The sequence below is a fragment of the Arxiozyma heterogenica genome (assembly GCF_036370985.1).
Source record: "Arxiozyma heterogenica strain weizmannii chromosome Unknown scaffold_22, whole genome shotgun sequence".
Classification (NCBI taxonomy): Eukaryota; Fungi; Ascomycota; class Saccharomycetes; order Saccharomycetales; family Saccharomycetaceae; genus Arxiozyma; species Arxiozyma heterogenica.
The window spans coordinates 13,470-25,648 of record NW_027042675.1 but is presented as its reverse complement, the minus strand read 5'-3'; the positions used below and the strand labels follow the sequence as shown (position 1 = coordinate 25,648).

The window sequence follows — 12,179 nt, the reverse complement described above, 5'->3', positions numbered from 1 at the left end:
AACTTTTTTTAAACTGAACCCTACTAATACCAGTTTTGAATAAAACAGTGTAGTCTAGAAATATCCACATAAACAACACTAAATATACAAAGACAGACAATCATAAAACAACTGTTAACTGGACTTCAACAAGTATACATAAATCTTTATTATTGGTTTATTAAAGATGAATATATATATATATATATATATATACCGATCACACTTACGTATTGTCTGAATGCTTCTCTCTTTTCATTCACTCGCCAAATGCCCACTTTCAACTAGACTTTAAGAAAAAAACCTAAATTTAAAAGTGATAAGATAATTTTCCAAAATGAATTTCTCATAAACTCATAAAAAAAAAAATTAGAATTTAAAGTAGAGTTGTTATTTGAGTTATCTTATTATATTTATTCTGTCTGAGTTATTTCTGAAATCCATGTAAATTGACCAATTCCAAAGTGTCTTATAAAAACTCCAACTCCAAGTAACTATGACCATAGGGAACATACAGAATATTGCCCTAAACCCGATCTCTTTTGTATCGGTGCCATATGTGTGACCCTTTTCAATCTGTAAAATTCTTACCCCTAGGTTTTTTTCAGATAGCCGTCACTTTTCGAAACTTCTTTCCGTAGAATTGGAATATCGGACAACCCTAGAATAGAATAATTCCGCTCCGGTATTTGAAAATCGAAAAATTAATGCAATCTGAATCGAATTCGTTTAATGGAATAAGAAAAAAAAAAAAAAAAGAAAAAGAAAAAATTTTAGACTTTTAGAAATCCTAAAATTTTGCAAGTAATGTTTTTTTTTTGGACAAAAAGAAATTCCTATTTTTTCAAGAGGAAAACATACATTCTATCATTATTTTTATAACGTATGACACCATCAATCTTGCATACTCCCTAGTAATACAGACGAATCTATTATATTCTACATTGTTTTTTTGCATTAAAACTTTTACTTGGCTAGGTTGTTAAAATCTTTAACATTTCTATTACTAAGTGAAATGTCCTCAAATTGGAGAAAATTTTAACAGCCTATATCCTATTATGAAACTACAACTTTATGTGTGATTTCTCAAAGGGAGAAAAAAATTCCAACAGCCTATATCATATTATGGACTAAACTTCATGTGTGGTTTCTCAAATATAAAAAGATGTTGGATCCAATCTGTTGATTTTTGGGTATAATCCTATCTTCCGCCCTAAGATTTTCAGTAGAACTAACTTTTCTCCAAAATATAAAGAACAAATATTAGATGAAAAAAAATAATTCACTAGATAAATTATAACATAGCTATATATTAGTTCCAACATTAAGATTTTTTTTGTTTAACGGTCACAACGTCTTCACACATTTTACTAAGCATAATCATATATTTTCATTCTTAATAATACATTATGTTATTGTATTATAAGAACCTTATTACCTTACTATTAGGGTTACACACATATTTACAACTTGCTACTGCGGCCTATGCACCAGCAGCATGCTCAGTTCCAAACAATGGTACTGTTGGAGCTACTGTTAGATATTTTCAATACCCTATACATGATACTTGGAGTTATAGAGAATCATGGTTTTTGGAAGGTGGTTATTTAAGAAATAAGTATGTTGGCACAGTTACTGGTGTTTTAAATCTAACATGGGATTCAGGTTGGCCACTAACTAATCCTCCCTATGGATACACAGGTGTTAATATGAACAATTTCATGATGGAAATCACCGGTTATTATAAAGCTCCACTAACAGGTATTTACACCCTAAACACTAAAGTCGATGATTCTGCTACTATTTATCTAGGTTCTGGTGAAGCATTTAAGTGTGGTGGTCAACATGAAGATTATAAATCCCCAAAATATCTTGTCACAGTTGTTGGTAGTGCAAGGTATGGTATGGATAATGACGCACAGACAATATATATGGAAGAAGGTTACTATTATCCCTTTAAGATTTTATACATTAACCAGAATCAAAAAGGTGTATTAGAAATCTCAATAAATTTGCCAGATGGTACTGTGGATAATGGTATAGGTAGTAATTTATACAGTTTCCCCGATGAAAGTTTCAGTAGCCTTTCGGATATATCTTTCACATATACTGGATCCATTGCATATATGACAACAACCTCAACAATCACAACTACATTATCGGATTTAAGTGCTGATACAACTACTAAAACAACAACACTTACATCAATGTTTAATTCTTATAATGAAGAGCTTATAGTTGTCTACTATGAGGCAGTTCCAGCCCCAATAGTCACTACCACATACATTCCAGCATTGATAGATTCCTCTTCTACTCTATTCACTTACACCTCATACACTGCCAATTCAAACAGTAGTAGCAGTCCAATAGATATTATAGTTGTAGCTACTCCAGTGTATAGTACAACTACTGCATACAGTGAAGGGTCAGTGAGTACAGCCTCTGCTCTTTCCACATATATTTCCTATACTACCGACTCCAATGGCAGCAGTAGTGCAGTTGGGGTTGTTGTTGTTGAAACTCCAAAACCAAGTGCTATTACTTCATTCATTCCAGGTCTAGTAGCTTCTGCTTCTGCTCAATCCACCTCCACATCATACACCACTGACTCCAATGGTAGCAGCAGTCCAGTTGACATTGTTGTTGTAGCTACTCCAGTACACAGCACTATCACAGCATACAGTGCTGGAATGGTTGGATCAGCCTCTGCTCTTTCCACATATATTTCCTATACTACCGACTCCAATGGCAGCAGTAGTGCAGTTGGGGTTGTTGTTGTTGAAACTCCAAAACCAAGTGCTATTACTTCATTCATTCCAGGTCTAGTAGCTTCTGCTTCTGCTCAATCCACCTCCACATCATACACCACTGACTCCAATGGTAGCAGCAGTCCAGTTGACATTGTTGTTGTAGCTACTCCAGTACACAGCACTATCACAGCATACAGTGCTGGAATGGTTGGATCAGCCTCTGCTCTTTCTTCATACATCTCATATATTACCGACTCCAATGGCAGCAGTAGTGCAGTTGGGGTTGTTGTTGTTGAAACTCCAAAACCAAGTGCTATTACTTCATTCATTCCAGGTCTAGTAGCTTCTGCTTCTGCTCAATCCACCTCCACATCATACACCACTGACTCCAATGGTAGCAGCAGTCCAGTTGACATTGTTGTTGTAGCTACTCCAGTACACAGCACTATCACAGCATACAGTGCTGGAATGGTTGGATCAGCCTCTGCTCTTTCTTCATACATCTCATATATTACCGACTCCAATGGCAGCAGTAGTGCAGTTGGGGTTGTTGTTGTTGAAACTCCAAAACCAAGTGCTATTACTTCATTCATTCCAGGTCTAGTAGCTTCTGCTTCTGCTCAATCCACCTCCACATCATACACTACTAATTCAGATGGTAGCAGCAGTCCAGTTGACATTGTTGTTGTAGCTACTCCAGTACACAGCACTATCACAGCATACAGTGCTGGAATGGTTGGATCAGCTTCTGCTCTTTCCACATATATTTCCTATACTACCGACTCCAATGGCAGCAGTAGTGCAGTTGGGGTTGTTGTTGTTGAAACTCCAAAACCAAGTGCTATTACTTCATTCATTCCAGGTCTAGTAGCTTCTGCTTCTGCTCAATCCACCTCCACATCATACACCACTGACTCCAATGGTAGCAGCAGTCCAGTTGACATTGTTGTTGTAGCTACTCCAGTACACAGCACTATCACAGCATACAGTGCTGGAATGGTTGGATCAGCCTCTGCTCTTTCTTCATACATCTCATATATTACCGACTCCAATGGCAGCAGTAGTGCAGTTGGGGTTGTTGTTGTTGAAACTCCAAAACCAAGTGCTATTACTTCATTCATTCCAGGTCTAGTAGCTTCTGCTTCTGCTCAATCCACCTCCACATCATACACCACTGACTCCAATGGTAGCAGCAGTCCAGTTGACATTGTTGTTGTAGCTACTCCAGTACACAGCACTATCACAGCATACAGTGCTGGAATGGTTGGATCAGCCTCTGCTCTTTCTTCATACATCTCATATATTACCGACTCCAATGGCAGCAGTAGTGCAGTTGGGGTTGTTGTTGTTGAAACTCCAAAACCAAGTGCTATTACTTCATTCATTCCAGGTCTAGTAGCTTCTGCTTCTGCTCAATCCACCTCCACATCATACACCACTGACTCCAATGGTAGCAGCAGTCCAGTTGACATTGTTGTTGTAGCTACTCCAGTACACAGCACTATCACAGCATACAGTGCTGGAATGGTTGGATCAGCCTCTGCTCTTTCTTCATACATCTCATATATTACCGACTCCAATGGCAGCAGTAGTGCAGTTGGGGTTGTTGTTGTTGAAACTCCAAAACCAAGTGCTATTACTTCATTCATTCCAGGTCTAGTAGCTTCTGCTTCTGCTCAATCCACCTCCACATCATACACCACTGACTCCAATGGTAGCAGCAGTCCAGTTGACATTGTTGTTGTAGCTACTCCAGTACACAGCACTATCACAGCATACAGTGCTGGAATGGTTGGATCAGCCTCTGCTCTTTCCACATATATTTCCTATACTACCGACTCCAATGGCAGCAGTAGTGCAGTTGGGGTTGTTGTTGTTGAAACTCCAAAACCAAGTGCTATTACTTCATTCATTCCAGGTCTAGTAGCTTCTGCTTCTGCTCAATCCACCTCCACATCATACACCACTGACTCCAATGGTAGCAGCAGTCCAGTTGACATTGTTGTTGTAGCTACTCCAGTACACAGCACTATCACAGCATACAGTGCTGGAATGGTTGGATCAGCTTCTGCTCTTTCCACATATATTTCCTATACTACCGACTCCAATGGCAGCAGTAGTGCAGTTGGGGTTGTTGTTGTTGAAACTCCAAAACCAAGTGCTATTACTTCATTCATTCCAGGTCTAGTAGCTTCTGCTTCTGCTCAATCCACCTCCACATCATACACCACTGACTCCAATGGTAGCAGCAGTCCAGTTGACATTGTTGTTGTAGCTACTCCAGTACACAGCACTATCACAGCATACAGTGCTGGAATGGTTGGATCAGCCTCTGCTCTTTCTTCATACATCTCATATATTACCGACTCCAATGGCAGCAGTAGTGCAGTTGGGGTTGTTGTTGTTGAAACTCCAAAACCAAGTGCTATTACTTCATTCATTCCAGGTCTAGTAGCTTCTGCTTCTGCTCAATCCACCTCCACATCATACACCACTGACTCCAATGGTAGCAGCAGTCCAGTTGACATTGTTGTTGTAGCTACTCCAGTACACAGCACTATCACAGCATACAGTGCTGGAATGGTTGGATCAGCCTCTGCTCTTTCCACATATATTTCCTATACTACCGACTCCAATGGCAGCAGTAGTGCAGTTGGGGTTGTTGTTGTTGAAACTCCAAAACCAAGTGCTATTACTTCATTCATTCCAGGTCTAGTAGCTTCTGCTTCTGCTCAATCCACCTCCACATCATACACCACTGACTCCAATGGTAGCAGCAGTCCAGTTGACATTGTTGTTGTAGCTACTCCAGTACACAGCACTATCACAGCATACAGTGCTGGAATGGTTGGATCAGCCTCTGCTCTTTCTTCATACATCTCATATATTACCGACTCCAATGGCAGCAGTAGTGCAGTTGGGGTTGTTGTTGTTGAAACTCCAAAACCAAGTGCTATTACTTCATTTATTCCAGGTCTAGTAGCTTCTGCTTCTGCTCAATCCACCTCCACATCATACACCACTGACTCCAATGGTAGCAGCAGTCCAGTTGACATTGTTGTTGTAGCTACTCCAACAATCGCACGTACAAGCCTAGGATATTACTATTGGAATTTATCAGTAGTTTCTACGAAATTCTCTGGAGCATATACTGGGATTTCAAAATTTTCGAAGGAGAACATTGCAAGGACAAGAAATGTAGAAGCATCTAATGCTAATATTTGGAACACTATGAAAATTGAATCATCTTTCTCTTCTGCACTTTCTGACAGGTCAAGGTCTTTTAACGAGAACACTGCAACTACAAGAAATATAGAAACTTCTGATGTTAACAGTTGGGGTACTATGAAGAGTGAATCATCGTCCAAAAGAAACGGTTTTGAAGGTCAAACAAGTTCTTCAACTGAGGCAATCATAAATACTCCAAAGATTACTGTAACTCAAGAGCCATTACAGGTATATTCCCAGACTGCAAAACCAAGCGATAGATCCAGTACAATAACATTATCACATTATGAAACTTCAGGTTCATCTACTTCAATTATTATGAATAGTCAACAAATTACTGTTGCACAAGAGCCACTACACGCATCTTCCCAAACCACAGAGTCGAGTGGCAAATCGAGCACAGTAACATTATTGCAATACGAAGCTTCTGCTCCTAATATCGTGGTTAAATGGTCAAGCTTTGCTTTGGCACTTTTCTCTGTGCTTCCATTCATATTTTGATAATTTTTTCAAATAAAACAATATATATAGGTAAATACATATATATCAGTCTCGTATATCATAATATTTACTTATACCCTATTTTCCACTCGTATAATATATATTTTTATATATATATTAATTTGGTGGTAATTTTTTTTTTTAGAAAACAACGACCAGGTTTATTGTATGGGTACTAAAGTTTGATCTGTTGTTACATAACAATCTTTATTGCTCTTAAATAATGATCTGCCTAAAAAAAAAGGATTATAATATAAGAATATAAAGTTTGAGAGTCAACAAATGATAAAAATTGCTGTAGAAGAAAACCAAAAGTACAAAGGATCAATCTACATATATTTTTAATCAACTAAAAATATGTTTACCTTTACTTTTGTCAAGCGATGAGTAAAAAATGTTTTCTATCTGCAGACTCCATAAAAACTCATAGTAAAGTTTTTTTTAAAACCAACCTCATTTCCTTATTTCTTTACGTTTCTCAACTACTAACTCCATCATTTACTTATAAGAAAATAAAAATAATTGATATAAAGTTGAAAAAATTAATTCTAAGACATGGCTGAAGATAAAAGATGTCATCGTAATTTTCATCCAAAATCATCCATTTTCTTCTTTATTCTTTTTATATACCAAAAAAACTGAAAAAAAAACTCAACAAGTCAGAGTTTTCTCGTAAGTTAAACACCCATATATTTACTTTAAATCAGTAATAATTTTGACTAACATGACTACACCACAAAAATATAATGTCAGATTATTGATTCCACAATGCAGGGATTATGTAGTTACGACGACCATAGTCTGGACATTTTGATTAAGTAAGAAAAAGTATCTATTTAGGTTAAAATTATTCTTCAATTATGTTGGAATGCGATTGGAGACACCATTGATAATCTAAATTCTTCGCACTAAATGGTTGGAAAATTATAAAAGCTTATGTAAAAAAGAACTCCGAAATAAAATAAGTACCACTGTATCTTACTATATCTTATTTACTAGTTATGGAGAACAAAAAAACCAAGGAATATAAAGTAGATCTCTAACATCATTAATATTATGCTATAAATAGCTGAGAACTTACATTACCACCAACATCCGATTATAGGTTTATCTTATTTTAGCATATTATTAACATGATGAATATTAATAGAGTTTTTGATATTGAAATCCTGTATCAAAATTAAAATTCAGTATATATCTGATTACATCTTCTACTATCAAACATTTTCACTAGTGTGAATGATATTCTATGTGAATCCCTCTATACTAATCTTGTTGTTATAATGATTTCTGAAACATTCTAGTTCACTTTTTTTGTCTTTAAATCAGTTAGACTGAAGACTTCTACGGTAAGCTACATTGTCATGTTTACTATAATCAGTTTAAACTAACATTTAATTGATAATGCCTATGGTAGCGTATGGTTCAATAAGAACATTCAGAATTTGTCTATGAAATAAACATAGATATTTGTTTTAACACTCATTGACAACATCGTTAACCAAACCTGTGGTATAGCCTGTGCTAATTGTAATCAAACAATTTTCAGTTATCTTAACGTAATTTCTACACAGCTGCAACTTAATAATCAGTACCCATAGTTATGGTTTAACACTGTAACAACTAAGAATAATATTGAACTATTATTCTAAGCTATACTGTTAACTGCTCATGTGTGGTAAGAATTATACTAATTTATTTCCAAACAAAATTCTTATATCTAAATAAGTCTTCATCTTAAACAAAGAAAAAAATTACGTTATACGTCGAAATTACTAACATATAACATACTGACAATGGTTTTGCAAGATGCATTTACTCTCGAAAAATATTAAAAATTTGTATTAAGGAGTTATACAGATTAAAACCATATGTTTAGCTTACTTTTTCTACATATAAGACATATAAAAGAATGTAATACGAAGTTCCCATAAAACTGAAAGGGTCACAAGAGTTGGATAGTTTCTCTTTAAGAAAGCTCCGTATCGGGACGTTTTTACACGATTACAAATAATATTGAACATTGATTCTGTTGTACAAGATTATCTCCCAAGATGTGTATAACTTATTGTTTTCATACTAATTATATTTGTCTAAGGTCTTTGTATAGATCTTCCCAATAGATTTTTTTTCTATCCATACACATTCGAATTATCTCATTATCTTACTATACTTTAATCCATTTCAATATAGTCATGATATGCTTTAACTACTATTGTGTTGCTACTGTTGGAAAGCACTACTAATATAGTTTCATTCCTGAATAATACTATCAATCTATATCTTTAGGATTATTTGACATCACATATAATAACTATTTGCTAACGTTATGCCAATTTTCTTTACAACTTAACCTCCACCTAACCTACCCTTTCTCAGTAACAATGTCATTATAATAATTTTGAGTTTTCACATATTAATCTTAATTTTGTTTTTATTTTGCCAATTCATCAATAATTACCTCGCAAACTTTGTCACCAATTACACTATATTAAGCTCATAGATTGAAGTATGCTATTGTAATCATTAGTTACTACATTGTGTAATAATTAACATATATTTTATTAGATACATTCTACTAGTAGAGGCAAATCAGTAGTTCTAATGGCAATGTTTTTACTCTCAAGTAGTCTTTTAGAACAATACCAACGTTTAAGGTAAGCACTATTATATTAAAAGTCTTTTCCTATTGAGATATGATTGATTTTACCACAAATAATACATCAAATATCTGCCTTATAACATATATATAAAATAAACAAAACCAATAATTAAAATGCTAATCCTTGAGGTGATGAAGTATAAGAACATTGTTGATTAAAGAAGATAATATTGAACAACAAAACCAAAATAAAAAAAATAGAAAAAGGAAAAAAATTAATGTGGTTATTTACAGAAAAATGTGGGTGTTATATATATAAAACTTGTACATATGCTATTTGTTTTGGCAATAAAAATAAAGGCCAAAACAAAAATTAATTCTGAAGGAAGTATTTTACTTAGACTATTTACTGAATTTTATTAACTTATCCTCACTTATTACTTCATAGTCAATCTTACTTAAAAACTCATCCATGATATCTTCAGATCTTTTGTTTTTCATATTAATTGTTTCCAAAGATTTCCCCTGTTCATCCAAGATCTCTAATACGCAGGGTACTTGTACTAACTTATCATCATTTTTGATTCTAGTGACATTCATATCAAAGTTTGGGTTGTAAAATTTTAATGTAGGTAAATATTCACGCCAAAATTTACGTGCACCCATGTGTCCATTGTGATTCTGTACTTGGAAGGTTAATTTTAAAGATTGGTACTTAGTGGGATTTATTATTATTTGTGGTTTCTTTGTAGTAAAAGTTAATTTGTCTAATATTGATAGTTGCTTAACGACTCTTGACTTTCCGGCCATATTTTATAAGTGTCTTTTTCTATTGTTTATTTTTTTTTCTCTTGATGGAATTACCTCAATTACCTAGACAAAATTTTGACTAGATTTAATGAAAACTAAGAATAATAGCTAGCAAAAATGTGAAATCAAAGCTGTGTTTGTTATCATTCTCCCTTGATATATACGTTTTACATTTGTACATTTCAGTTGAATTTTCCTTGTTTAATCGGGAATTGAATCAACCTTTGATAAAAAGTTCACAAAATTAAAAAAAAAAAAGAAAAAAGAACAAAAAATATATATTTTCAGATTCTAATGGAATAAAAGAGGAAGAAAAGAATGGTTTAGCAAGACAAGTTGCATTATATTATTTAATTCGTTAATATAGTCTATGAATATGCTGTATAAATTATGTTAAGTTATATAAATTAGAAACAAAATAGATTTATCTTAGGAGAAAAGTCAAAATTGACAAAAAAAATTTAAATAGTTGATGTAAATCTAGTATTAAAATAATAATACTAGTAAAGTGAGAGAAATATCGCACGTGCAGATGAAGGAAAGGATAAATAATAGATATAGAGATACTTCTTTTTAGAAGTAAAAACAAAGAAAATAGGCTATGTATGGCCAAATGCATTTTAACAAAAATAAAATAAAATAAAATAAAAGTAGATCAAAAAATATTCAATGCAAACCTCAACAAAACTAAAACGCTTTAAATAAATCATGATACGGATCTTCACCTTGAAAACCATAGTGAAGTTCCTCTTCAGGGTATCTATCAAACTGAGATGAATCACCTTGTCCATGTCTTATTGGTGGTTCGTATGGTGTTTCAATACATCTTGCTAATATTTTATCCCAAACAACCTCTTCAAACCATGGATGGTTTTTAACATCTTCAGTACCACCTTGCAAATTGCCTAATCTTTGACTTAAATTTCTGTTGATTAACCCTCTCAATAAATCCTGCACTAAGGAATCAAAGTATTCTGGAAATTTCAATGGGGCATTCAATATTTTCTCATATATTTTAATAGTGTTAGAATCATAAAAAGGGGTATAACCAGCTAACATTTCATATATTATTATACCAAATGACCACCAATCTACAGATTTATTATAAGGCTTCGTACTGACAACTTCTGGAGCAATGTAATCTGGTGTTCCACATAAGGTATATGTCACATCAGGAACGTATTTTGCAAAACCAAAATCTGTTATTTTAATATGGCCATTCCTATCAAGTAAAATATTTTCTGGCTTTAAATCTCTATAAATAATTTCCAAATCATGTAAGTATTCTAAAGCAAGACATATTTCTGCAGCATAAAATTTGGCAACTGGGTTTGGAAATCTTTTTGATTTTCTTAATAGAGAAAATAATTCTCCACCTTCAATAAAATCCATTACCATGTAAATTTGCTGCGAATCTTGGAATGTCCCCCACATTCGTATTAAAAAGGGGTGTGATATTATTGATAAAATTTTTCTTTCATCATTTGTGTGTTCAACCTGTTTAAATTTTACAATTGTTTTCTTTTTTAAAACTTTTAATGCATAAAATCTACCATTATGATTTGATCGAATTAAATGGACCCTACCAAAAGATCCAGTACCTAAAGTCCTTAATATTTGAAAATCTTGGAAAGTATATTTCCCAGAGGTCTTTTTACCATGTAATAACATATCATGTTCTATTCCCTTAACTGTTAAAGGTTCCTGTACAGAATTGAATAAAGATTTATCATCACCAGCGGTATTCTGTGTTATATTATTATTATTATTATGATGATGATTATGATTATGGTTATGATTATTATTATTATTAGAAACTACTGCTGCAGCGGTAGTAGTAACAGCAGTGCTTCCGGTTTCCAATTCCTTTATGATGGATAAATTTTGGCTATCCACTTGTAAACTCTTTTCATGTTGCCTTTCTACTACTACCTCTTCTTCTTCTTTTTCTTTCGCTTGACGCTCCTTTAAAATCTGTATTTCATCTTTAGGAATTGAGTATACTGGAGAAGTAGAGTTGGCAATATCCAATTGTGGAGATTGTTCTCTATTAGACATTATAGCATTTTCATTCGCAGGTCTTGGTCTATGATAAGATAATTCTTCCTTGGGTGTAATATTTAAAGTCAACCGCCGTACCTGGTTATTCCTCTGTGGGTCCACATACATTTTACACAAAAGTAGTTGAAAATAAGGGGGAGGGAAAAAAAATTTTTTTGGGAAAGTTCACTAACTTATTTAGCAATCTTAAGTTTATCTTATCTTATCGATAATGTTTTAACGGTCCTTACTAATATATAATGTATGGT

General features: G+C 33.8%; 3 protein-coding genes across 3 annotated transcripts; 1 reads left to right on the top strand and 2 right to left on the bottom strand.

Annotated features, from left to right (window-relative positions):
• Positions 1-1,388: 1,388 nt before the first annotated feature.
• Positions 1,389-6,458, top strand: PWA37_002750 (uncharacterized protein; the record flags this gene model as incomplete). The annotated part of the gene is made up of 1 exon (XM_064859304.1): positions 1,389-6,458. One exon carries the CDS (start codon positions 1,389-1,391, stop codon positions 6,456-6,458), a length of 5,070 nt encoding a protein of 1,689 aa, XP_064713774.1.
• Positions 6,459-9,462: 3,004 nt separating this feature from the next.
• Positions 9,463-9,870, bottom strand: MRP49 (mitochondrial 54S ribosomal protein mL61 MRP49; the record flags this gene model as incomplete). The annotated part of the gene is made up of 1 exon (XM_064859303.1): positions 9,463-9,870. The coding sequence occupies one exon, from the start codon at positions 9,868-9,870 to the stop codon at positions 9,463-9,465; it is 408 nt and encodes a 135-aa protein (XP_064713773.1).
• Positions 9,871-10,557: 687 nt separating this feature from the next.
• On the bottom strand, positions 10,558-12,039 carry PWA37_002748 (cAMP-dependent protein kinase; the record flags this gene model as incomplete). Its single annotated transcript, XM_064859302.1, has 1 exon — positions 10,558-12,039. The coding sequence occupies one exon, from the start codon at positions 12,037-12,039 to the stop codon at positions 10,558-10,560; it is 1,482 nt and encodes a 493-aa protein (XP_064713772.1).
• Between the last annotated feature and the right edge of the window lie 140 nt (positions 12,040-12,179).